General features: G+C 45.7%; 1 protein-coding gene across 7 annotated transcripts in view; it reads right to left on the bottom strand.

Annotated features, from left to right (window-relative positions):
- Nucleotides 1-25,235, bottom strand: part of ABCA1 (ATP binding cassette subfamily A member 1) — a 324,881-nt gene that overhangs the window by 29,325 nt on the left and 270,321 nt on the right. For 6 of the 7 annotated variants that reach the window (XM_047829340.1, XM_047829338.1, XM_047829345.1 and 3 more), the window contains 17 exons: nt 20,978-21,175; nt 19,961-20,166; nt 18,836-19,012; nt 16,652-16,874; nt 14,898-15,119; nt 14,281-14,485; nt 12,846-12,959; nt 10,600-10,771; nt 8,939-9,070; nt 7,866-8,008; nt 7,525-7,662; nt 6,289-6,509; nt 4,842-4,920; nt 3,793-3,995; nt 2,435-2,483; nt 2,133-2,246; nt 919-1,067 (listed from right to left, as the gene is read on the bottom strand). In XM_047829340.1, the coding sequence (XP_047685296.1) occupies nt 919-1,067; nt 2,133-2,246; nt 2,435-2,483; nt 3,793-3,995; nt 4,842-4,920; nt 6,289-6,509; nt 7,525-7,662; nt 7,866-8,008; nt 8,939-9,070; nt 10,600-10,771; nt 12,846-12,959; nt 14,281-14,485; nt 14,898-15,119; nt 16,652-16,874; nt 18,836-19,012; nt 19,961-20,166; nt 20,978-21,175 (2,745 nt within the window). Of the gene's footprint in view, nt 1-918; nt 1,068-2,132; nt 2,247-2,434; nt 2,484-3,792; nt 3,996-4,841; nt 4,921-4,947; nt 5,021-6,288; nt 6,510-7,524; nt 7,663-7,865; nt 8,009-8,938; nt 9,071-10,599; nt 10,772-12,845; nt 12,960-14,280; nt 14,486-14,897; nt 15,120-16,651; nt 16,875-18,835; nt 19,013-19,960; nt 20,167-20,977; nt 21,176-25,235 lie in introns of all 7 variants that reach the window. The other variant, XM_047829344.1, reaches the window with a different exon arrangement.

Here is a 25,235-nt window from a genome sequence, read left to right as displayed (position 1 = left end):
TGACCCAGTAAGATCCCACTCTGAAAGGGAAAAAGCAGCCACTGTCACCATATAATGGCCTCAAAATGCGTCAAGACCTAAATCCTTCTTTATGGGAAAATACATGACAATGATCTAGTTATTGTTACAGCCCTAAGTAGTAGTATCATCATCACCAATCAACAAACAAAGTAGTTGAACTCAGAGAGACTAAGTAACGTGCTCAAGGCCACACAGCCAGTAAGTCACAGAACCATAATTCAAATCCAGGTCTGTATCTCCAAACTCATACTCTCCTGCATTATCCACATAGTCTATAGGGAAGAATCTCTTGATTTTATACTTCTTGATTTTATAGAGTGGGGTAATTTCATCCTTTCTGAGCAAGTGACTTAGCATGCCAACACTCACATGCAGACAATAGTGTAGTGAGTCTTCTCAGTCTGTTTGCCCATTTTTTTTCTTTCCTCTGTGGCTACCTTGTTGTCAATTTGCAGTTTTTAAAGAAAAATCACGTTTCCAAGAAATGTATATATCAAGTGCATCTGGACGTATCATTTCTCAGGTTATGAAAACTGAATGTGCCCAGCAATTTTTCTGAACTCTGCCTCTCTCCCACAATCCTTTACAGTAAAACTCACAGACACATATATATAGCACCACTCCATGTCAGGCCCCATTCTAAGCAGTTACTCATTTTAACCCTCATAACAGCCCTGTGTTGCAGGAATGTTATCTTCATTCTAAAGATGACTAGATGGAGGCAGAGAAGAAACTTGCCCGCAGACGCATGAATGCCAAGAAGCAGTACTGGGACTGAAATAGTGTCTGGCCCCAGCATCCATCTTCTAACCATGACCCTCTCCTGCCTCCACTGGTCAGGGAGCCAGCAGCCCACCCATGAAGCCAGAGTCCCAGGCCTGGAACGGCTCTTGTTACCTGAGCAAAGAATCCCTTCCGACTCCGTCTGGCAATCAGCAGCCTCTTCCACAGAAGGGCCACAAACTGCTGCTGTGTGAGTTTCCAGCCCTTCACCTGGTAGGAGCCTTTGCCGTCCATCCCGCTAAGCAGGTCTGTCTCTCTGGATTCTATAAGAAGCCAACACCGAAGGTCACCTGTTATCTTAGGCAGTTTTGACATCACCATGCTCCTCCCTCCAACATCCTCAGCAACCATCTGGGAGGCTTGTGTTTGAAAGCACAAGTGTCTCAAAAGTAAAGGGCTTTCAGGACAAATCTGTGTCTGAGGAAAAGTTAGGACTCCAAATGTCCAACAGCAACAGCTTGTGCCTTCTAGTTCTTGTCTGAGGAGTACAGAAAATGAAGGTGCCTTGAGACAATGCAAAATGCGTGTTCACATGTAAACTGTTTTACATACAGTCATTCACATGAACCAAGTCATCCTCACTTTCTCATAGAATATTCTATGCAGCCATGCATTTAGGCTGACATAATTGAGAACACACGATGCTGATCTGTCTCCCATCCATTATATTTTTGGTAAAAGGTAGACACATTCAAATGATCTAAGTACTGACAATGCATAAAGTCAAGGAGAACATGAGGGCCACACACATGTGAGCAGGACTGAGACAGCCAGAAAGGTTTCTGCTCTGAACAACTGTATCAAAATCCAGGTCTTACATTAATGATTCCTAACTGAGGTGCTTTAACATCTTAACAGTATTTGTTTGACTTCTTGCCTCCCCTTCACCATCCCAGTCAAACACACAGGGACACACTCATCCAGAATATCTAAGTCTAAGGTGCAATTAACTCTAAAAGATGACTTATTAGAGATCCTTCAACCATTCAAACAATACTTATTTAACAATTAAACACCTAATGTATGCAAGAAGCCGGGTCTCCACAGAAAATAAATGAATTCAGAGGACTGAGGCAGCATCCTTTTATATTTGTCTTGAGAAAAAGAGCCCAACTAAATGAAGAAAGCAATGAGGATAGGTTCTTTCAGGACTGATGGGTTGCCCAATGCTAGAAAAGGGAACGTGGCTTTTCTCATCTTCCCCCTTCCCTTTGGACCCTGTATGCATCTATCATCCTGAGCTTAAAGCCATCGAAAGGAAACGTTGGGAGTACACAAGACAGAAATTCACTTTCCAACAACAGGATACAAATCTTGCCCAAACACACCTGGGTCTACATCAGAATCATTAGGATCAATGACATCATCTTCAGTGAATGGGCGAAGACAGCTTTGCTTGTCCCCAAAGGCCCGTCTGTTTCGTCTTGCTGGCAAGGTGCCATCTGAAGGCAAAATGAAGAGATTCCACATTTTATTTTTAACAAAACTAACCCTCCTCATCTGTCACGATGTATACACTGAAAATAATAATGCGATAAAGCAAGTCAAAGGGAAAGGCACAGTACTGGTGAGCCAAGACAGCCTGCAGAGGGTGCTGCCCAGAGTGCATACAGCTCCCCCAGAGGGTTACCTGAAGTCTCAGCGTCCACCCCACTCTCTTCAGCCACTTTGAGAAATATCTGAAAAACAGAGGTGAGAATATTCTCAACACCATTTTATGAGAGCAACCATCACCCCCACAATTGTTACATTATTGAGTGGCTTATTAGCCCCTAAAGACAAAAAGTAAAAGCTTCCTTTTTTTTTTTTTTTTTTAAATTTTTTTTTTTCAACGTTTATTTATTTTTGGGACAGAGAGAGACAGAGCATGAACGGGGGGGAGGGGCAGAGAGAGAGGGAGACACAGAATCGGAAACAGGCTCCAGGCTCTGAGCCATCAGCCCAGAGCCTGACGTGGGGCTCGAACTCACGGACCACGAGATCGTGACCTGGCTGAAGTCGGACGCCCAACCTACTGCGCCACCCAGGCGCCCCAGTAAAAGCTTCCTTTAATAATAATACTTTCTCAGTCAATTGGGAGTGAAGGCATTTTTAACTGGAGAACATTTCCTCAGTAGTCAGAACTATCAATCCAAACAATCCTTTTCAAATTAAAGGCATGACATTACAACACGACAGCAGAAGAAATTTGTTCTGCATCTACAGGGAGCCCATCAGGTGGCCTCTTCCAGGTCTATGGCTCCAAATCTCTGAGTAAGCTAGCACCATGATAAGTCATCCAAGACAGAACGACCAAAAGATGATGGGTTCCCTATCACTAGAAATATTAAGTCAGGGATTCAAGTATCAGAAGAGAATGTGAACTAGCCAACGATTTCTAAATGCTGAACTATAGACCACAGCCTGGGAAGCATGTAATAATTCTGACTCAAAGACTGGCTCTGAGGCATGGAATTTTATTGTCAATAATATCCTCAGATGATTTTTGGTGCATGGCCAAGCTTGAGGACCACTGGGCCAGAAAAATGTTGTATCCCTCCGTGTCTATGATGTTCTGTGTCTCAAGGGAGGTGCTGCTACATGGTAAAAAGTATGGGCTTTGCAGCCCACACTCAATCAACCCCGATGCTCAGGTCAGCGTCCCCAAGTGCCCATTTTTTCACTTATGAGGATTAAATTAAGTTACAATTATTTAAAAAAAGAATGCACCCAGTTCAGCACCAGGCACACAGAGATTCTCCATAATTGTTGGCTATTTATATGCATGGCTATGACACAGCCACATCAGGGAACAATCCTAATAAAGCTCTCCTGTTATCTCACACCACAAATTTAAAAGTTAACTGTGGCCAACAATAGCTCAATATCAATGGCCCAAAGGAGCAATAACCTGCTTCATGGTAATCCTATTCCCCTGGGGAAAGGCAGGCTGCCTGTCCGGCCTTGGGACCATGGGCTCCACTCTACTCTGACAGTCACTTAACTTACTTCTTCCAGCGTAGTCTCTGAGATGCCATAACTAGAGATGCCCAGGTCTGAGAGCCGGTCATCAATCTCATGGAAGAGTTCCACAAAGGCCCCCTCTTTTGCAGCTTCATAGGGCAGCACATAAGTCAGCTCATGCCCAATATCTTCCACTAGCCGGGCCTCAGCCACATGCTTCCTGATGAGGTTGGAGATAGCGGATACATCTATAGGGACCAAAGCACAGTGACAGCTCAGCTGGCTCAGAGGCCTCCCCATGCCTACTCCTCAGAAGCTAGCTTCCCACACAGGATACCTGTCCCAGATACTGAAGTCAGTCCACATGTCCATCTCTGGCCTGAGAGTTTCTGTGAGTGAGGACTGGGTCTTATTCACCCTTTTATCACCAAAGCCAGGCACACTGTAGGTTCTCAGTACATTGTGGGTGGGTGGGTGGGTGGGTGGGTGGGTGGAAGGATGGAAGGGTGGGTGGGTGGGCATGCAGAAGACTTTCTGAGGTTAAAAGCTTTGTGTCTGTTGCCTAAACTCTAGGATTCTTCAATGGAAAACTTGAGTAGAGGTAAAGGATCCTTCACCCTTCCCCAACCTTCTAAAGGAGGCTCCTTCATTTACCTCAATAAAGGGGCTAATCAAACAGTTCATGGAAGGAGACACCTTCCTGGAAAAAGCCAGTTGTTAGGACTGGGCATAGACAGACACAGTAAAGCCTTCTGCTCCATATGTGTTACTGGTGACGCTGGCCTCCTATATGTACCTCCTAAGGAAAACATAGCAGGCTACTCTCCATCTTCTGAGTTTTTGCTCTCCTTCACTACTGAGCTCCAATCCCTCCCCATAGTGTGATCCTCAGCAACTCATCCCTGGTCTCCAGGGTCCAGCCAGATCCATTCCCCAGGGGGCAACCCCCCGACCCCCAATCATGTCAGCTTCTTAGGGACACTGCCCTGCCAGCTCCCAGGCCGAGCCCCAGGCTCCCCAGCAAGCATTAAGCCAATCTGCCACCAAGCTGCACCCTTCTCCCACAGCCACCCAGCCCCAGCCCAGCAGCAAACCTTGAGTCAGCGCCACCAGCCTCTGCACCTCTCCTCCTCTGCCTCCACTCTGCCCAGCTGGGGGAAGCTCAGGCACCACCTGAATAAGAAACCCCAGAATCCTTACCGATGGTCAGCGTGTCACTTTCATGGTCGCTGCCCAGGCCAGCATCAGAACTGCTCTGAGAAACACTGTCCTCCTGATGGCAAAGAAGGAGGTGAGAATGGGTCAGGGACCGAGCAAGGTACAGCCACCAGCACCTTCGCCAGGGAGGGCTTTCATGAGGCTCTATTGTGTGTGAACTGGAAAGGCTTCTCTTAGGAAGCAACGAACAGGGCAGCCATGGCTTCTGAAGCCACTGTCTGACATGCATGTGCTGTGTGGACGGGAGGTCAGGAAGCAGAGCTGTCCATGGGACCGTGGCCTGCCAATGAATGCTGTAGCCAGGCATTTACTGACCTTTGTAGACATGGGATTCACCTGGCTAATTGGTCCAGTGCTTCTCCGGCTTTAATCTGTGTTTAGTCACCTGGGGATCTTGTTAAAAAAGCAGATTCTGATTTAGTGGGTCAGAGTTGGGCCCACATTTCTGCATTTCTAACAAGCTCCCAAGTAATCCCAATGCTGCTAGTCCTCAGACCACACTTTGAGTAACCAGGCACTAGTTAAAAGGTAAATAAGCGGACAGGAGTTGAAGATTAGGATGTAAATGTTTCAGGTGCCACTGGTTCCAACACATAAATCAAATCAATCTCAGGCATAGACTGAAGAAGAGAGGAAAAAACATACCTGGTTATTGGGTTCTGGTGCCACCTCTGTTATTTACCTGCTGGATGACCTTGAATAAACTCCACAATCCCTACAAGCCTCACTTAACCTAACCTGGGGTGATAATCACAATACCTTCCCTCCCAAAGTTGCTTTGTACTTTGAGATGATAGAAGTTTAAAAAAAGATAAGTTTGTAAGATAACAAGGCTACAAAGAATTAACTATTATCATTATATTCTTTTATGCCCCAAATCTGCTAGGGTGAGTATCAGGCATGAAATCAGTGCTCAATAAATATTTGTTTTGTAAGTTAATGTTTTGTAAGTTAAAAGTGAAGGTCAATGAGATCTAGAGGTAATAAGCAGCAACAGCAGGACTTTCTGGAAATAGGGTTCCTCACTCTTAGCAAGTCTTTTTCCTTCGATATAATAAAGCCCTCTAAGGACCTTCCCTATCACTCACTGTGCCTCCATAGGAACAGGAAGTGGGATTCAACCAAGTTTGGACCACAGGAACACAAGCCCCCTGAGCTTTCCACATACAAAGTATGAGGTGACTTCAAAGGGACCATAGCATAGGGCGATGGTGACCCCCACGCGGCAGAGTGGGGTGGAACTGAACAAGCCACTCACAGCCAACCAGCCCTGAATACACTCCCTGGACCCAGTACAAGCCCAGCAATGAAAATCCAACTCACCTTCTTCAGGTATGACACAGTGCTACTGCTATTTCTGCAGGAACTGAGGGAGGATTCCACATCTTTCTTGACCAGGGTCAGGTAGTAGCCTGTTCCCAGCTGGTTCTTGAGAAACAGGGAGGAGCCCACACAGCACAGCTTCCCATGGGAAATGATGGCAATCCTGTCCCCCAGGATGTCTGCTTCATCCATGTGGTGTGTGGAAAGAATAATGGTCCGGCCTGCCAAACACAAACACAAGGACATGGGACTAGTGACGCCTGTTGGTTCTCACTGACTGAAGCAGCTGGAACTGCAGAAATCTTAGCAGCGGTAACCAAGGCAGAAGGACCTGGAAGCCTGGGTGGCCACCCCGAAGATGGAACAGTCAACCTCACAGATTCTGCATCCTCACAGGACAAAGAACATAACATTCATTTGGGAAAGTGCTACATGTCAGGCAGCGTGTGAGGGGTCTGCATGCATTCTCAAGTAACTTAATCCTCTATGAAGCAGGCACTGCTGTTATGATAGGTAAAGAAACTAAGACAAGTTAAACGACTTTTCCAAGTTCTCAGGGCCAGCTAGAGCTGGCCCCAGAGTCCATGGTCCTCATTTGCTCATCTACTTTTTCAACACATACATATATGGCACCATGTTGGGAACAGAGATGAACAAAGACACAGCCTCCGTTCTCTGCAGTCTCAACCTATAGGGGAACATAGTTAAAATAGACACATCTGAGTTCTATGCTAGAGGTAGCTCTGGTGACCATGCCCGTTATCCCCATTACTTTTCTTTCTGGCCCCTAGATCAGGAAGCCTAAATTTTAAGTGTCTTGTAAACCAGGACTTCCACATACATACCATGGGTGAGCACAGAGCTTTAAGAAAAGAAGTCTGAGGGGCGCTTGGTAGCTCAGTCGGTTAAGCATCCAATTTCGGCTCAGGTCATGATCTCACAGTTCATGAGTTCGAGCCCTACATTGGGCTCTGGGCTCACAGCTCAGAGCCTGGAGCCTGCTCTGGATTCTGTGTCTCCCTCTCTCTCTGCCCCTCCCCTGCTCACTCTCTCTCTCTCTCAAAAATAAACACTGAAAAAAATTTTTAAAAGAAAAGAAGTCTGACATTTTCCTTGAGAAGCAATTCTGTTGCTCTAGCAACAACAGCCATGAGACACAGCCCCAGCCATACTTCTCAAGAGTTTCTCCATCCCTCCCTCCCAGTCCATAACTCAAAATAAATACACATCGGCTACCTTGTCGATATTTCAGCAGTAGCTCCCATATTCCCCTGCGGGAGTAAGGGTCCACGCCAGCTGTGGGCTCATCCAGAATGACAACCTTGGATCCCCCAACAAAGGCCAAAGCCACAGACAGCTTTCTCTTCATTCCACCTAAGAGACAGAGAGAGAGAGATGTTCCAGAACTGGCCCCAGACAGCAAAGGCAGAGGTATTGAGGGACAAATGAAGGCACCTACTTGGGACAAGCCAGGGACCCATTTATGACCTACTCACCACCCCTATGGGGACACTGGGGCAGCTGTTGTTTCCCTGGTGTGTGCATGTGGGGGAGGTTGTTGGAGGAGGGGAAATCACCTGAGAGCTGACTCGTTTTGCTTTTCAGTTTACTGGGAGGCAAACCAACATCCAGGGCCATTTGCTCCATCTCTGCTTTCACATGCTTCTCTGAGAGCCCCTTTAGACGTGCATAGAACCAGATGTGTTCTTCCACAGTCAGCCTGGGGACAGAGGGCAGGTCAGATCTGCACCCCCCAGGCTGCATCAGAATACAGTGCTTCCTGACCCAGAACAGAATAGGCATGTTTCCACCGCCCACAAACCTTTTCTAACTTTATAAACTTCTGAAAAATTATAGGAAGAATCAAGACAGAACAACAGTAAGCAACACCTAAGCTGCTGAAGAAGCCAAAACTGTCATGTGACAGGTCCCTTCCTACCAATTCTCAGCAGGCCTGCCCACCACACATCAGGCAGCTGCAACTTTCAATCTCAGGTCCTCAAAGGGCCCACCCTGCAGCCCCATCAACCAAGAAGCTGGCTTGGCAATCACCTGGAGCAGCCCTCCTGAACCTCAAAGGACCTCACACTACACAAGAAAGGAGATCCCTGTGGAGGACATGAGCCTGAGCTGCTTGCATTAGGTACGAGAGAATTGGGGCCCAGAAGGGGAGAAGTCCTTGCCCAAAGTCACAGAGCTCAGGTCTTTCTCTGCTCCAGCACAAGGGCTCCCTGTGGACCTGAACTGCAGACAGGGCAACGTGAATGGAAGCAAAGCCTTGAGCAGGAAATGCTGGGCCATCGTGAGAAAGGCCCTGAGGCACTGCTAAGTTCTGGGCATTAGAGCCACAGCTGGCATCGAGGAGGCATGTGGTGAGAGAGAGGATGGGCTAATTGGCCCTCTAAAATGTCAGCAATGGACAGCACTATTTCCCAAGTCCACATCCACCAGCTAGACTGATGGGACCCCTCCCCCACCCAATAATCACCTCCAGCTTTTCCTACAACAATGGACAACCAGGTCTCAGAGTGCAGGGAGGTGAGACCCACCACCCTCACAAAAGGTAAAATGCTTAAGTCCCACTCCACCCATGACTCAGGACACACACATCCAGAGAGGGCTTCCTTCTCACAGTGCTGCTGGTACTCACATGTCAAACAGCACATTGTGCTGGGGACAGACCCCCAGGTTCTGCCGGATGGTGCTCATCTCAAAGCGAATGTCTTTTCCCAGGATGTAGGCAGTGCCCGAGGTGGGAGGGAACAACCCCGTCAGGATTGACCTGAGGACACAAATTTCCAAGTGCAAGAGTCAGTGTTAACCCCTCTCCTCCGAAATGCTCCAGGCCAGGCTGCAGAGTCAGGACAGCTACGGCAGAGGTAGCAACCATCCCACACCCCCATTCCTTCCTAACAGACCCTAGCTGCCCTGCACGAAGCAAAGAAGTCTTTGCTTTAGTGAATAACTAGGAGTGAGCCTATGTGTTGGAAACAGCACTATCAAGAGAAGTGTTTTTCAATGAAGATTCCAATTTGCAACGGAAAGTACAATTTGAGGGGTGCCCAGGTGGCACGGTCAGTTAAGCGTCCAACTCTAAATCTCAGCTCAGGACATGATCTCACAGTTCGTGAGTTCAAGCCCCACATTGGGCTCTGTGCTGACGGTGTGGAGCCTGCTTGGGATTCTGTCTCTCCTTCCCTCTGCCCCTCCCCTGCTTGTGCACACACTCATGCTTCCCCTCTCAATATAATAACCTTTAAAAATTTTTTGAAAAAGGAAGTACAGTTTGAAACAAATATTTTGTAAGTCTAAAATCATATCCATGAGAAATGGACAAACCAGAACAAGTTATTCAAAGATAAAAATCATTTTTGTGTTAGGCAATATGACTTTTGCATGCCTTTTAAAAATTATCTGAGCCTGGGCGGCTCAGTCGGTTAAGTGTCTGACTTAAGCTCAGTTCATGATCTCACAGCTCTTGAGTTTGAGCCCCGCATTGGGCTCTGTACTGTCAGCTTAGAGCCTAGAGTTTGCTTTGGATTCTATGTCTCCCCCTCTCTCTGTCTCTCCCCTGCTTGTGCTCTGTCTCTCTCTCTCTCTCTCAAAAATAAACATTAAAAAAACTAAAAATATGAAAATAAATAAATATAATCTGCCATGTTCATATATTGATTTTGCATTAATAAAAAAAGAAAGAAAAAAAAAAAGACTACGATGACATATAGGAAAAGGTCATTATCCCCAAAGACATACCCTTAGCAATGGTTGAGGGACCACACTGAAAGTCACTGAGGCTAACTCTGGTGTTTATGGCCCGTGCTCCCTTCTGAGGCTGCCCACTGTAAGGTCTTTATAGGTCCCTATGGGTCCCAGGGAGGGCAGTCATACAGCCAGCTGTCTGGCCATACCTCCTTAGCGACAGAGCTCCTGGAAATCACTACTTCTCTCCAACATATCAAATCTTTCTTCCCACATTCCTGCTTCAGAGTTCTAACCAAACTGGTTCAAGAGAATCTTTCTGAGAGCTGTCACAACCTCATGTTCCAGCAACAGTGCAGAATTCTGAGAACTCAATGAGAAAGGTCATCAAGAGGCTCCCAGGCAGTTTGACTCTTAAGAAAGAACATCTAGCAAAAATCAGCACCGGGAACTCACTCTTGTCATTAAGTAATATGAGCCATTCATCAGCTCCTCATGTGCTCTGCCTCTGCCTCTGCCCCAGTGACCAGTGCAACGTCCTTACGTATGGATTTCTAACTGCACTACAGAACTTTCCTGTGGCTGATTCTGAGAGCCGCACCCTCTTCTTACATGGTGGTGGTCTTCCCAGCTCCATTGTGGCCCAGGAAGGAGGTAATCTGGCCCTCATAGAAATTCAAGGCCAGGCCATCAACAGCCACCTTCATGCCATCTCGGTAAACCTTCATCAAGTTCTGAATGGACACGCCCAGCTTCAGGTGTGTGGGTTCCTCCTCCATGCAAACTGTCAGAATGCAGAAGACGGGAATGAACTCACAGAAAATATCGACAAGTGGAGCACAAAGACAGAGGGGCTGTGCCTGTCCTTGGATAGTTCTGGTTTCTCAGGCAAGCAGGGAACTAACATTTATTTAGGGTCTATTTGGGCAGTAGTGTTGGTGATAGGAATTCACTGATAAAGGAGAATTCACAGTCTATTGGGAGAAAAAGATTTGACAAGCATTTAAAATATACGAGGCTGGGGTGCCTGGGTAGCTCAGTTGGTTAACTATCCAAGTCTTCATTTCCACTCAGACAGTGATCTCATGGTTCATGGATTAAGCCCTGCATCAAGCTCCCACATCAGTACGGAGCCTGCTTGGGATTCTCTCTCTCTCTCTGTCCCTCCCCCTGCTCATACACACGTGCACCTCTCACAAAATAAACTTAAAAAACTAAAATATAGAAGGCTAAAAATTGTTTAAAAAACACATCGAAAAATGCCATGGAACTGAGCAATAGCCAGACCGGGCAACACTTCACAGCAATAAAAAGGAACAAACTACTGATACACATCACAACTTGGATGGATCTCAGGGGAATTATGCTGAGTGACAAAGAGTCAATCTCAAAATGTTACATACTATATGGTTCCATTTAGATCACATTCTAGAAATAATAAAATGTACAAGTGAAGAACAGATTAGTGGCCGGCAGGTGTCAGGGACCGGGGAGGAAGGGAGGTGGAGGTGACTACGGCTTTCAAAAGGCAGAATGAGGGGGTCTGTGTTCACAGAACAGTTCTGCATCTTGACAGAGCTAGTGGTTACATGGATCTGCATGTGACAAAGTGCACAGAACTAAATACACACACGAATGAGTCCATGTAAAACTGGTCCAATCTGAAGAAGATCTAGGAGTCGTACCAATGTCAGTTTCCTGGTTCTGATACTGTGCTATAGTTATGCAAGGTGTTACCACTGGGGGAAACTGAATGAAAGGCACAAGGGAACTGTCTCCCATCCCCATTCTGTTTTTTGCAACTTCCATGAGTCTGTAATTATTTTAAATAAAAAGGCTTTTTGTTTGTTTTTCAGAGTCATGCGATCTCAGAAGAGGAAGTGACTGACCACCTAGGACTCTAGAAAAACTGCACAGGGGAAGGGGTATGAAACTAGATCTTGAGGAAGGAGTAGTAATTTAGAGGGCAGGCAAGTTAAAGAAAGGGATCATCCATGAGAGGACACAGCACATACAAAGGCACGGCGATGTGGGAGAGCATGACATGTCCTGGCAATTGTGAGCAGTTCTAGGTGATTGATTCAGAATTAAGTGTAGACAGGAGGTTGGGCAAGAAGAGGAGGAACAGCAGAAGAGGCTGGGACAGTGGGCAAGGCGGGTTGTAAGTTGTCTAGTGTGCTTGCTAAGGAACGTCAGACTTTTCCACTGGCAACTAGGGGAAGGCAAAGAAGAGATCAGCAGAAAAGGGACTAACTACTTAGGAAGCCACACTGAACACAAAGATATTTTCTCTCCAAGAACCTGAGCCAACAGCCCAGAAGGCAGAGCTTTTGCTAAACTGTGGGCACCTCCACCTACCGTCAGGAGCCAGGAGAGGATTAGGGCTCTGGGTAATGAGGGGTGAGAATATCAAGAAGTACAGACTGAGCTCTGGCAGCCACTTGGTGTCAGCCTACACAGGTTCATATATCTATCACTATGACAAAGCAGGCAGTGAGGTTATGGTTCCACAATGACAGCTGTCTTTACCTCTTCTTCTTAGCTATTAATTTATCATGGAGAGTGTGTGTTGGAGGAAGGTATATGTGTGGAAGTATAGAGATCAAGGGCCTCTTTCCTAGAATCCAAGAAAACAAAGGCAATGTCCCTCAGGGAACCAGATAGCGACTCCCCAATAAGTCAACAACAGCACTGGACACAACTGGCATGGGAGAATTTGGAAAGATGCACTGCATGTGATTTCTCTACCCCTAGAGTGGTTTTACATTTTCTAAGGGGCAAAAGCCATCCTTTGCCCCTGACAGCGCGGGGGTGGAGTGGTGGTGGGGGTGGTGCTCAGGCAGGTCAGCAGCACTTACTTTCTGATATTCCCTTCTGGCTGGAACCAGGGTGGCTCTTCTCATCGCTTTCCTCACCGAACCAGTAGGATTTGGTGCAAGGAAAATACCAGGGCCTGGGTATTCCATACTGGCCTGAAAGCAAAGATAAAAAACAAGATGTAAGACATGCTTGGCAACATGCTAGCATTCCCAAGGTATCACAGCCAGAACTACTCCCTCCTTGACACAGCTTCTGGAGATGGGACAGACTGGGATGGAGGTGGCAGTAGGGGGAGCTAATATTTGCTGAGACCTACTATATGTAACATACATTCTACACCTCTCTGAATCCTCAAACAACCCCATGAGATAGGTTATCAACCCCATTTTACAGATGTGGACACTGAGGGATAAGGAGCCTACCCAAGGTCACTCAGCCAGTAAGTTAAGAACTCAGACTCTGAGGGGCGCCTGGGTGGCGCAGTCGGTTAAGCGTCCGACTTCAGCCAGGTCACGATCTCGCGGTCCGTGAGTTCGAGCCCCGCGTCGGGCTCTGGGCTGATGGCTCAGAGCCCGGAGCCTGTTTCCGATTCTGTGTCTCCCTCTCTCTCTGCCCCTCCCCCGTTCATGCTCTGTCTCTCTCTGTCCCAAAAATAAATAAACGTTAAAAAAAAAAAAAAAATTTAAAAAAAAAAAAAAAAAAAAAGAACTCAGACTCTGAATCCAGATCTGTATGATACAAAATTGCATCTTTCATGCCGGAAGCCCAGGTACAGGTCATAAACATTTCATATACACTCCCTTAGAGGAAAATCAGGTGAACCAGAAAATGTTAAACCTCACTCTCTCAGAATTTGATCTATATAAAAATGTATCCAAGGCAGGTCTTGGTCAAGGAGATTTATTCAGGGAAGTATGAAAATGAATTTTTATGAATGCTCATTTGATTGAATCACAGGTAAGGGCTTAGAGCCAACATCTCTTACTATTCACAAGCAGTACTCAGGCAACAAGAACGTCTCCTGGTGGGAATTCTGGGGACACAGAATTAGAGAACTGGGCCAGCACTAGAAGGAGGAATCTTCTGGATCAGCTGAACCCAGTGTTACCCAACTAGATTTGTCCTCAAGGACCAACACTTACCAGCTGTGTGTCGCCAGGCAAGGTACTTTTTTGATTCACAGTTCCCTCATTTATAAAAGAGGTTTGTGAGAGTAAATTCCAAAGTATACCTAACATTTTGCACAGCACCTGGCGCACAGTGCTTGAGAAATGAGAGCTATGTCAGTAGCAAGAGTTATACTTTCAGCATCAGCTGCTTCTCCTTGGATGGCTTGCCTTGGGTCTAAAGCCCTAGCCACTTTCCAGGGAGCACTGAGCTCTGTAGAAATTCCAGCACAAACAAGGGGAGCTCTTCAGCTAGAAATTACATTTCCCTAGCAGATGGCTAAAGCAGTGTGGAAGCCCCATGTACCTGGAAAGACAGCCTCGATGTACCACGTCATCACTCCATAGATGAAGGTGTCGAACAGCATCATGGAGACTGACGTGGTGAGGTTGAAGCCATCTTCCTCCATGGGGCTCTCAAACAGGTTGTCCCACTGCACCCCAATGCCCTGCTCCTCAAAAAGGGCGAAGTATTCACAGCCAAACCCAAAAGCCACAGGAGACAGCAGGCTCTGTGAGAAGGAGGCAAAAGTCACTTATCCATCTCCTTGTGTCTCATTTTCTATTATTTCTAATGTAAATTCCACCCAGAGAAATTTGAATTTGCAAAATGGATCAATTACAAGATATGGAAGTATTCACCTACAGATCCCTTGAGGGTAGTGGGCTCACTAACAGCATATAAAAGGATTCTATTTTTAACTGCTCATTATGCACACACATTTCAGAAATGCATGCATGATGGAGCGTAAAACTTTTAGAATTTTATGCTTCCAAAGATGCCCCAAAGGCTCAGCAATCTTGCACCCCATGCCCACCGACCCCCACCCCCAGATACACACACACTCCTCTCCTGTTCTCAGCCTTGGACTACAAACACCCTGCGGCTGTGCCTGCAGCTCCTGCCCAAGGGTGGTTGCTCACCACGAAGATCTTGAGCGTGAAGCCCACATAGTCTTGCCACGCCACGCACAGGACGTAGGGCAGGTAGAGCATGAAGTAGATGATGCCCCCGCAGGCTGCCGCCAGGTTGGCTCTGGAGAAGAGTGTGCTGATCAGGAAGCACTGCAGGATGGTCACCACAGCAAACACGGACAGAAAGACAAACACCACGCTGGGGTCGCTGTAGGGCAGCAGGTTTCCTAACTGGGAAAGAAGAGACCTATTAACTGTGCTGCCCCAACAAGCAAGCACATCCTTGCCAGGGCTTACTCACACATCTCAGAGATAACATAGGGGAACAGCACTGCCCATTGTTCTGATGAGGAAACTGAGGCTGAAATAGCAGGATGGTGACTAGCCCAAGACCACACAGCAGAGGCAGGAATAGAGTAGTCCAGGGCTGAGATTCAGTCAGACCCATCCCAATGGACAATTTTGTTCTTTGTTTCTCCAAGAAATACCACTACCTGGTTTCTCCTCTTATAAGGACTAGGACTCTCCCTCAGCACAAAGAAAGAGTTGTGGGAGACAGTATTCTAGGACTTCCCCCTCCAAAAGCCATGGAAAATGGCCAGGAAATCTTACTATTCCCCCTTGGTAACCTGCCATGGGTTCTGCATTCCCACAATCATCCAAATCTTGTGGACCGGACCTTTCAAGTCTCTCTCTGCCCAGTTCATCTGGGTGTATCTGAGCAGGACCAGCCAGCATGTGGTCCCAGAGCAGTTCTTACCCACCAGCCACAGGACCACTGCCTCTACCATGGAGCTCCACCCTTGCAGTCAGATATCAGATGATGAGAGGAGGTTGATTTTAGAAAGCACCGCTCTGTCCTACTGTTGGGTGACCTCAGTGAAGCCCTTAACTTTCCTTGGCCTCATCTGCTTACAGGTTAAATGCGTTAGTGAAGGTATAATAAGAAAGCACAGGTGATGTGCTCTCAACAGTGCTTAGCAATCACTAAGTGCTCATTTGTAACTAACAGTAGCTAATATTCAACTAAATGTTAGTTCCTATCCCTTTGCACTCCCCTCACTTTGAAAACATTTATTTTTACATGATGCATCCTTAAAACAAATGGTTGTAAGGAAAAAAAATTAGTATACAAACCTATTAATATATGGGGTGGGCACAGAATACCGCTGCCCAGAGTCCCTTTGGAGGGGGAGCATGTTGCCTGGCAGTCACAGCTGTGTATGCTCCAGAGTGCCTGTGGGGCTGGTCCTGCACTGCATTTCATGCCTCCTCTCTCTGTTCAATCTTGCATACTCCCCATCCCTCCCATATATGTTGACCCCTAATAAATACCCATTCACCAAACTCTCAGCCTCTGTTTCCAGAAAAACCTAAGCTGCAATAACACGCATCTCTCAGATTATGGTTTTTAAAAATTCTGGCAGAATCACTACCCAATACGCCTAAGGAAATGCACAGCTCTCAGATGCTGCCAGGACCGCTGCCAAGGAGATGTCATGGCACTGTAAGTGTGTACCTACCTGGGAAGCAAGATCCCTGGGTTCTAGCCCTGCTCAGCTGCTAGCCAGCTGGGCTGACCCCTGGGCAAGTCATTGCCCCTTTTTGGGCCTCACTCTTCCCGAATATAGAACGAGGAAATTTCAAAACATGGACACGTATGACCCCTTCCCTCCCAAATACTCTTGGCTTTTCTCCTCACACAGCGGATGTTGGCTGTGCAGGAGCTCCCTGGCAGCAGGGGGCTGGTGTGGCAGCCTTACTTTTAGGATGACCACCAGTAGGCCGGCGCTCACGAGCAGAGGAATGAGGCTGCTGATGAACCAGCTGAACCAGAGGATGCCATTGTCCAGGCCCATGATGCGCATGGTCTCCTTCAGCCGTGCCTCCTTCTCATACACGATGCCCTTGATGATCACAGCCACGGAGTAGATCCAGGCCAGCGTCATGAACAGAGGCATCGACCGGCTCATCACCCGCAGGAAGCTAGAGGCCCCATGGAAGGGAGGAGGAGAATTACGGGGAGTGAGAATCAGGCTCAGAGGCCAGCGTCCCCAAGCCTGCGTGCGGGAGGAAGCCCCGAGAGGGAGCCCATGAGGGGCAGACCCTCCAGACTGTGAAACGTACGGGTTATCAAAGCTTCATGAGGAGCTCAACATACTGACAAACCAACGGAGTGCCGCCAAGTGGAGTTTCTCTGGGGTCTGCTTTAGCCACGAAGTAACTATGAGATGCAGGTTATTTTAAAGTACTAAAGAAACAAAAAACCAACTCCTTCTCTCACAAAAGTTCCGTATCTCCAAGGTCATCTCACTTTTGACTTGTACAACTCTGATCACAGATAATGTAGAAACAGACTCCAGGCAGCTCTTGTCAGTAATATTTCAAATTCCAAACTAGAATAGGAAATGCAGTACTGTGACGTAAAAGGGACACAGACTTTGGACCCTGGAACTCCAGGCTCAACTCCCAGCTTTACTATTTATGCACTTATCTGCTATGTGACAACAGGCAAATGCCCTTAATGCATTAAGCTCCCATCCTGTCCTCATCTTAAGACATCCTTCCCAGAGTAAATCTTAGATGAGGGGTTGGGCAGTGTGTGGGGGTGGGGGTGGGGGGTCTTTGGAAAACTCTCGCTAATCTTTCTGAAGGTAAAATACAAGATAATTCAGGATGACTTGGAAAAAGCTAGAGGGAGCCACATGAGGAAATCGTTGCTCAATGCAAAGCAGACAGCAAACGTAAGAAGAGGCTCCCCGCTCCTTCAGCACTCTGATCTCTACACAGTTACACCAGAGAATAAGAGAATTTCCATAACTCGGAAGAAACATTACATATCTCAGATGCCTGCAATAACTACACCTCTGCCTGTTCTTTCTTACAAGAAATCATTAGATCCAAACGCACAGCTCCCACGAGGTCTTGGCAGCTTAGTGACTAAGTACCGAAAGATTACCTAAAGTCTAAGATAAAAAAGGCCTTGTTCAGTCTTATTTGGATTGTTTCAAAATGTGATTCACCACTTATAAAGAGGGAGTGGACAAATTTATATGCAGTCACTCTTTACGGGTCTAGATCACGGTTTCTGTGTTTGGGGAATGTGTATCTGTGTGCATGTGCCTGCATGTGTTTGTCACAACACTTTAAATTTGGTCTTTGAGCAAACTTCCCGTTTGAGCAAAACGGGAAGGTTGCAAAAAAAAAAAAAAAATGTAAGTGCTGGGGGCACCCGGGTGGCTCAGTTGGTTAAGCATCTGACTTCGGCTCAGGTCATGACCTCATGGTTCATGGGTTCGAGCTCTGCATCAGGCTCTGACCTGACAGCTCGGAGCCTGGAGCCTGCTTCAGATTCTGTGTCTCCCCCTCTCTCTGCCCCTCCCCCACTTATACTCTGTCTCTCTCTCAAAAAAAAAAAAAAATTTTTAATATAAAAAAATATATATGTAAGTACTGGTAACTATGGATAAAAAAGGAAGGAGGGGCACCTGGGTGGCTCAGTCAGTGAGGCGTCTGACTCTGGATTTCGGTTCAGGTCATGGTCTCACGGGTTTGTGAGATGGAGCCCTGTGCCGGCTCTGTGCTGACAGCATGGAACCTGCTTGAGATTCTCTCTCTCCCTCCCTTCCTCTCTGCCCCTCCTTTCTCTCAAAATAAACAAACATTAAAAAAAAGGGGGGGGGGAGATTACCAGTATGTGCATATTCATGTCAGTGATATGGCTGGACCAGTCAACTACCTCCATCTGGCATCTTATTTCCTAAAATCTTCACTGAATTTCAAAAAAGATTTTCTTGACCAAATCAGCACACATGTAAAACAAATAAAATCAAAGCATCTTATCTCCTTTGGTACGTATGCACATGCTTGCGTATAGGTGTATGTATGTTGCATATATACTCTCTCTAGGGATTGACTTAACCAGTTACAAGAAGATGGTAACTTACATGTCATCCACATAACAGGGGTACGGCATCTGCTGCACATAAACACCAGTTTTCTTCTCAGTGCCGGTCAGCACCCTGATGATTGCCTGTTCCACCACATCTTGCAAGTAGGCAAAGCCCCCCCAGACGTACCGCATATCCTCAAAGGGGTCAGCCCGAGGACCCGGGTCCCAGTACCTAAAACCAAACCACAGGTGATCAAATATTCATTAGAACCATAACACCAAAAGAAGCCAGGGGCCCCTGGATGGCTTAGTCAATTAAGTGTACAACTCTTGATTTTGGCTCAGGTCATGATCTCAGGGTTCATGAGCTCAATCCCTGTGTCCAGCTCTGTGCTGACAGCATGGAGCCTACTTGGGATTCTCTCTCTCCCCCTCTCTGCCCCTCTCCCACCCACACTCTCAAAATAAATAACCATTTTAAAATAAATTAATTATAAAAAATTTTAAAAACCAATCACTCACAATCCTGCCACCATTACAAAGCCACTATTTTCATTTTTGCATCTTATTTTCTGGTCTTAGCGATCATGTGCACTTATGCTGAAACACATATAATCAGAGTGAGCATACCACCTGTTGGTTTGGTTTTCTCCCCCTTTGTTTGCTACCTAACACTGCATTAAGTGGACATACCAAATTTTGCTTAGTCATTCCCTTTTATACTGGTTATTTGACCCTTTTTTTTTTATTATATGAAATTTATTGTCAAATTAGTTTCCATACAACACCCAGTGCTCATCCCAAAAGATGCCCTCTTCAATGCCCATCACTTACCCTCCCCTCCCTCCCACCCCCATCAACCCTCTGTTATTTGCCCTTTTTTGTAAAAATGGATCATGCTAGTGCAGGGAACCTAAAGCCTTTTTTCTTTTTTTCCTCTTGATGTAATGCCGTGGGATTAATTCTCTTGAGTGGGAATGCTGAATCAAAAGATGGTATTTTATGACCTTTGAAATAACAGTCTCTAGCAATGAATGTGCCACTTTCACCAAAATCATGCCACCAATTTGAGGGTTTTTTGGGGGGAATTTCTACCAAGTTATTAAACTGAAGTGCCTCTAGTCATAATAACTGCTCTTGTCGTCCCCAAAACTGGCTGGTGTGGCAGGACTGAACTCACCCATCTTTGATTTTATTTGTCCTCTCCACATTGTCGATGTCCATTCGGATCTTGTACTTGACATGATGGGGCAGCTCAACACTGCCAGGAGTGATTCCGGTGAACACGATCCCAGCCCAGAACTTCCTCTCATCCAGCAGCTCCATGGACTTGTTGATGAGCCGGACTTCTGTTGCTATCGGTTCGAGCTTGTTCAGGTTGACACACTGATGGAAGAGGAACAGCCTTCATTAGAGCACTGGTGCCCAGGATGATACACTGTGGCCAAGGCAGACTCTGTCGTAAGAGGGACACGCTGACTGCGAGCCATTTTTATCCCCGTGTGCTCATCCTCTCTAAAGTCATTTTCTAATATTCAATTGAGCATGGAGTCTTTTGTTTTTTAGCTGCAATTTAAGAGTAATGCTGGAAGTACTTAGAGATAAGTTACTTATATTGATTTCTGTGGAGGGAAAGAGGTTGAAACAATGATCATACCTCATTTTCCTTGGTCTTCTTGGCAATTCTGAATCGTTAACTAACCAAGTAAACAGACCAAAACAAAACAAAAACAAAAACACAAAACACAAAACAAAAACAAAACAAAAAGCCACACGCTCACAAAAAACACCTTATTTGTCCCTATTAAGTCACATAATTTTTAAAACTAGATTTTTAAAATGTAATCTATCCTATTAGATTTTAGATAAATTTAATAAATAATGCCTTTTTAAGGGCATGTTTTGTCATTAGGTTTTGAGCTACAAAAGCTCCGGAAAACCTACAAGACGATGGACAAAAACACTCTTGAGGGAGATAGAATAAAGCTAGAGTTAGGTCTGTTTTGTTCACACGTTCAGTCATTCAACTTTTATGGAGTGCCTTTTGTACACCGAGCCCTGTATTAGGTTTGAGTGATACTACTGGAAGTAAGACTAGACATTATTTCTCAACTTTCTTCCAATCCAAACCTCATTGGACCATCTCAGAGAAAGAAGCCAAAGACTTTTCCAAATGATCCATGGATCATATCCTCACCTCCATGAAACGAGAGATGGTCTGAATTGCCTGGTTGGTCTCATTGAAGGCTTCTCTCCAGGTGTATACAGAGCCATTGGCAGACTGGACATCCTCTGGGTGCTTGGCCAAAAATGCCAGGATGTCTTTAGCGGTCCAATCTAAGCCATCTAATTGCTGTTCCCAAAAGTGGTCATTGCTTCTGCTGTCCAACAGTGTCTGTCGTTCCAATGAGAAAGTACAAGCAATAAACACCAACTAAATCTAGATACTAAGTCTTATAGGATTTACAAAACCTAACCTTTTCACATGTGTTGTCTTTTTTTTTTTTTTTATCTTCATAGAAAACTGTAAGGTAGAAATAGTGTTCCCATGTTACAGGTGAGAATATGGAGGTTAGGGGGGTGGGGGGAAAGTATGATTTTAACCAAGGCTGAGTCACAATGCTAACAGGCATGGAAGTGAGACTCAGAGTCAGACTAGTCTGGATCTAGTGTCCATATGTTTCCAGCCTAGCCTAACAGATCAACTACAGTAACAACAATGATCATACTTACTCTGTACATTTTTTATATTAGATTTATAAGCTTTACCTCACCCAACTCCATGAGGAAGATCTGTCTAAAAGTTACCATTTTTACAGATGGGAAAACAAGTTCAGAAGTTCAAGTCCCTAACCTAAGTTCACACAACTACTTTGGTAGCAAAGCCATGGTATGAAACATGGACTCCGATTCTACCAAATCTTCCCCCTGCACTATATCGTCGTCTTCTTTTGAGACTCAAGCTGATGACTCTTCATAATGACCTTATCTCTAGACTGAATAAGACAAACGCACTTGTGCTGTTTAGTCTGGGGGGAGGCTGCCACTGTAGAACCAAGTAAAACTGCTGGATGCGTGGGTGGTGATGCAAAAGAGACCTATCTTCCATTTCTCGTTTCCTAGCTGGTTGGTTTCCCATGTGGGTCAACATGGAAGAGAAAGACAAACCAATCTGGTGTTCAACCAGTAGATCCAGAGGGCTGGGGCAGAAGCCTGCACAGTGCATGCAGAAAAATGAGTCAGCTCCAAACTCAGCTCACGGAAAAGGAGAAGTGGGTACAACTACTGTCACAGTTTTGTGAGGGAAGATGAAACTCTGGATCCACTGAAATGGAATCTCTAAGGAGCCAAACACTGCTACTTTTTAAGTCACTCTTACTTTCACTAACAGTTTAAGTTTTCCCCCCATGTGGCTTCATGTTTATTATTTTAATGGGAACATAACGGTTTTATGGAGTATATATACTATAATTTCATTAACTATTCCCATACTGCTAAGAATTTAGCCTATTTCTAATTTCTCACAACAACAATTATTATAGCAATAACACTTCCTCTCATACAGTGACTTCTTTCTTTAAAATTATTTCCACAGGATACATCCCTGAGGGTGTATGGAATGGAGTGCTAGCCTGCACTTTTTTTATGGTTCTTCCAGTTTTCATTCCAAATTGCTTTCCTATAGGGAATTAAAATTTATAGTGTCATCAGTAAGATATGTAAGTATTTTTGTTAACATAATAAATACAGGTTTTTACCTCACAGTTCACAGGGGTATGCGTTACAAATTCTGCATGACTTTATTCGGAGACTTGAACAAGTAAGAGCAGAATAAAGACACATGGCATTTGAGGTGAGGCCTGCCCTGCCCTGTGTGGCTTCTGAGCACATGGTTCAGGAGGCAAGACCAGAAAGATATGCCCAGTGAGAGCACTGATCACATGGCCATTCTAGGGTATTTGAGAGGACCCAGAGACCTAAGATCACCCTTAGGGGCGGTAGCCAGGGAGGAAGCAGGGCCTTGAGATGAAGGAGGCAAAGAGCAGCTCAGAAAGGAGAATAATTTAGTGTCAGTGCGTCTAGGACTCAAAACAGAAGTGCCTGCCTCCAGATCTGGGGTCGGGGAGGGGGAAGCATGGGAGGTAATACAGTGCATGTCGACAGAGCTGGAAACAGTGGAAAGATAAGAGCTACCACAAAGTAGAATGGTGGTTGCCAGGGGCTGATTTAAAAAGTTTTTAATGGGGGTGCCTGGGTGGCTCAGTCAGTTAAGCGTCTGACTTCAGCTCAGGTCATGATCTCACGGTCCGTGAGTTCGAGCCCCGCGTCGGGCTCTGGGCTGACGGCTCAGAGCCTGGAGCCTGCTTCCGATTCTGTGTCTCCCTCTCTCTCTGCCCCTCCCCTGCTCATGCTCGGTCTCTCTCTGTCTCAAAAATAAATAAAAACATTTAAAAAAAAAAGTTTTTAATGTAAGTATAATATATATTATTAGATGGAGAGTTTGGCATGGATGTTTCAGCAACTCACAGACTCCCAGTTCTGAGAAGACAAGACACTTAGAAGGAAATGGGTAGGTCAAAGGGTACAAAGTTTCAGTTACGCAATATCAGTAAGTTCTGGAGGTCTGGTGCACAGCAGGATGACAGCGGTTAACAACACTGTACTGTATATGAAATGTGCTATGTGGTTACTTTGTGAGGTGAGGATACATTAATTAGCTTGATTGTGAGGATCATTTCGCAACATCTACTGTATCAAAACACACTGTAGAGCCTAAATATATATGATTTTTATTTGTCAATTATCCTTCAATAAAGCTGAAAAAAGACAGACAAGAGCTACTCCAAAAGAAGCAGAAGCCTCAGGTACCACCTCACATACCAGACATGAGGAGGGTACAGAGGACTGAGCAGCCCAAGTTTGTGGAGTCAGACACACACTCCTTAAGAGAGAGAAGAAAGGAGATGAGGAGGCTCCTTCAACTTCCACCCACAGGCTGAGGAGTCCCTTAGTTGGCGGCTTAACCACCTCTCTGCACTCCGGGCCTCAGTACCCAGTGGTATATTGGACATACCCACCACCCACCAGCTAGAAATCTTTCCCCCTCCACAGTCAAGCAGCTATCAGGCTTCACCTCCTGCTCATGCCTTGGCCACCCACTTAGATGGTCTCCACTCTGGTCTCTGCCTTCCACCTTTCCACACTTCAATCCACCTATCACATCAGATTAATGTATCTATGTCTCTCCTGCTTAAAACCTGTCCACAGTCCCTCAGAGCTTAAAGTAAAAGTTCTTGGATTTACACACAAGGTCTTCCAATTCACACGCCATGACTTTCTCCCCATCCACAGTTCCTACATTTCCTATTGTACATCCTGTGTTCTCCCAGCAGAATCCCTAACGAATGCCATGGCCATGTTTACAAGTGTTTTGTCTTCTCAGAACTGGGAGTCTGTGAGTTGCTGAAACATTCATGCCAAACTGTCCATCTAATAATATGTATTATACATATATGAAAAACTTTTAAAATCAGGGATGCCAGGCTGGCTCAGTCAGTAGATCATCATTGGGGTGTGAGTTCAAGCTCCACACTGTGCACAGAGATTACTCAAAAAAATAAAATCTTAAAAAAAAAAGTTTAAATCAATCCATCAATCGAGTGGGGAAGCATCCATCTGCCTACAGACTAAAACTCATGGAGTCCCTTCAACAGGGCCCCTTATAATCTTCTGAGACGCAGAAGGAAAGACATCCAACAAATAAAAATGTGGATTCAAAGGACAGGACCAGGAAGAAGAGGTGAGAGACCACATCTACGTCTATGGTGCTGTGAGTGGCTGGATCATGTAATCCCTTTTACAGGAGAGACTGGACCCCAACAGAGATCCATCCTTGAAGAGCAGGAGTTGTTACTGTGAGTCAGCAATAATCCATAGATCCATACAAATTATTCTTTTTTTTCTCACCCAAGTCCCTTAGTTTTTTTTTTTTTTTTTTAATGTTTATTTATTTTTGAGACAGAGAGAGAGCATGAATGGGGGAGGGTCAGAGAAAGGGAGACACAGAATCTGAAGCAGGCTCCAGGCTCCGAGCTGTCAGCACAGAGCCCAACGCGGGGCTCAAACTCATGGATTGTGAGATCATGACTTGAGCTGAAGTCGGATGCTTAACCGACTGAGCCACCCAGGCGTCCCGGTCCCTTAGTTTTTAAAGGCCCCAATTTAAGAATTCTGAATATGTAACAACACTAGAGCAACAAAGATGACTCCAGCTTTCCCATCGCTGGAAGGCAGCCTGGGTATTGTCCCCCCACCCAGGGCATCAAGGGAGAGTACCTTTCAGGTAGGTACCACCTCTAAAACTCAGCTGCCCCTCTGATCAATGAGGTGTCAAGATAAGAAACCTGGTAAAATCCATTCCTGCTTCTTAATGGCAGTAGAAACAAAAAAAAGAG

The sequence above is a fragment of the Prionailurus viverrinus genome, chromosome D4, assembly GCF_022837055.1.
Source record: "Prionailurus viverrinus isolate Anna chromosome D4, UM_Priviv_1.0, whole genome shotgun sequence".
In the NCBI taxonomy this organism is placed as follows: domain Eukaryota; kingdom Metazoa; phylum Chordata; class Mammalia; order Carnivora; family Felidae; genus Prionailurus; species Prionailurus viverrinus.
This window is presented reverse-complemented; position numbering and strand designations above follow the sequence as displayed.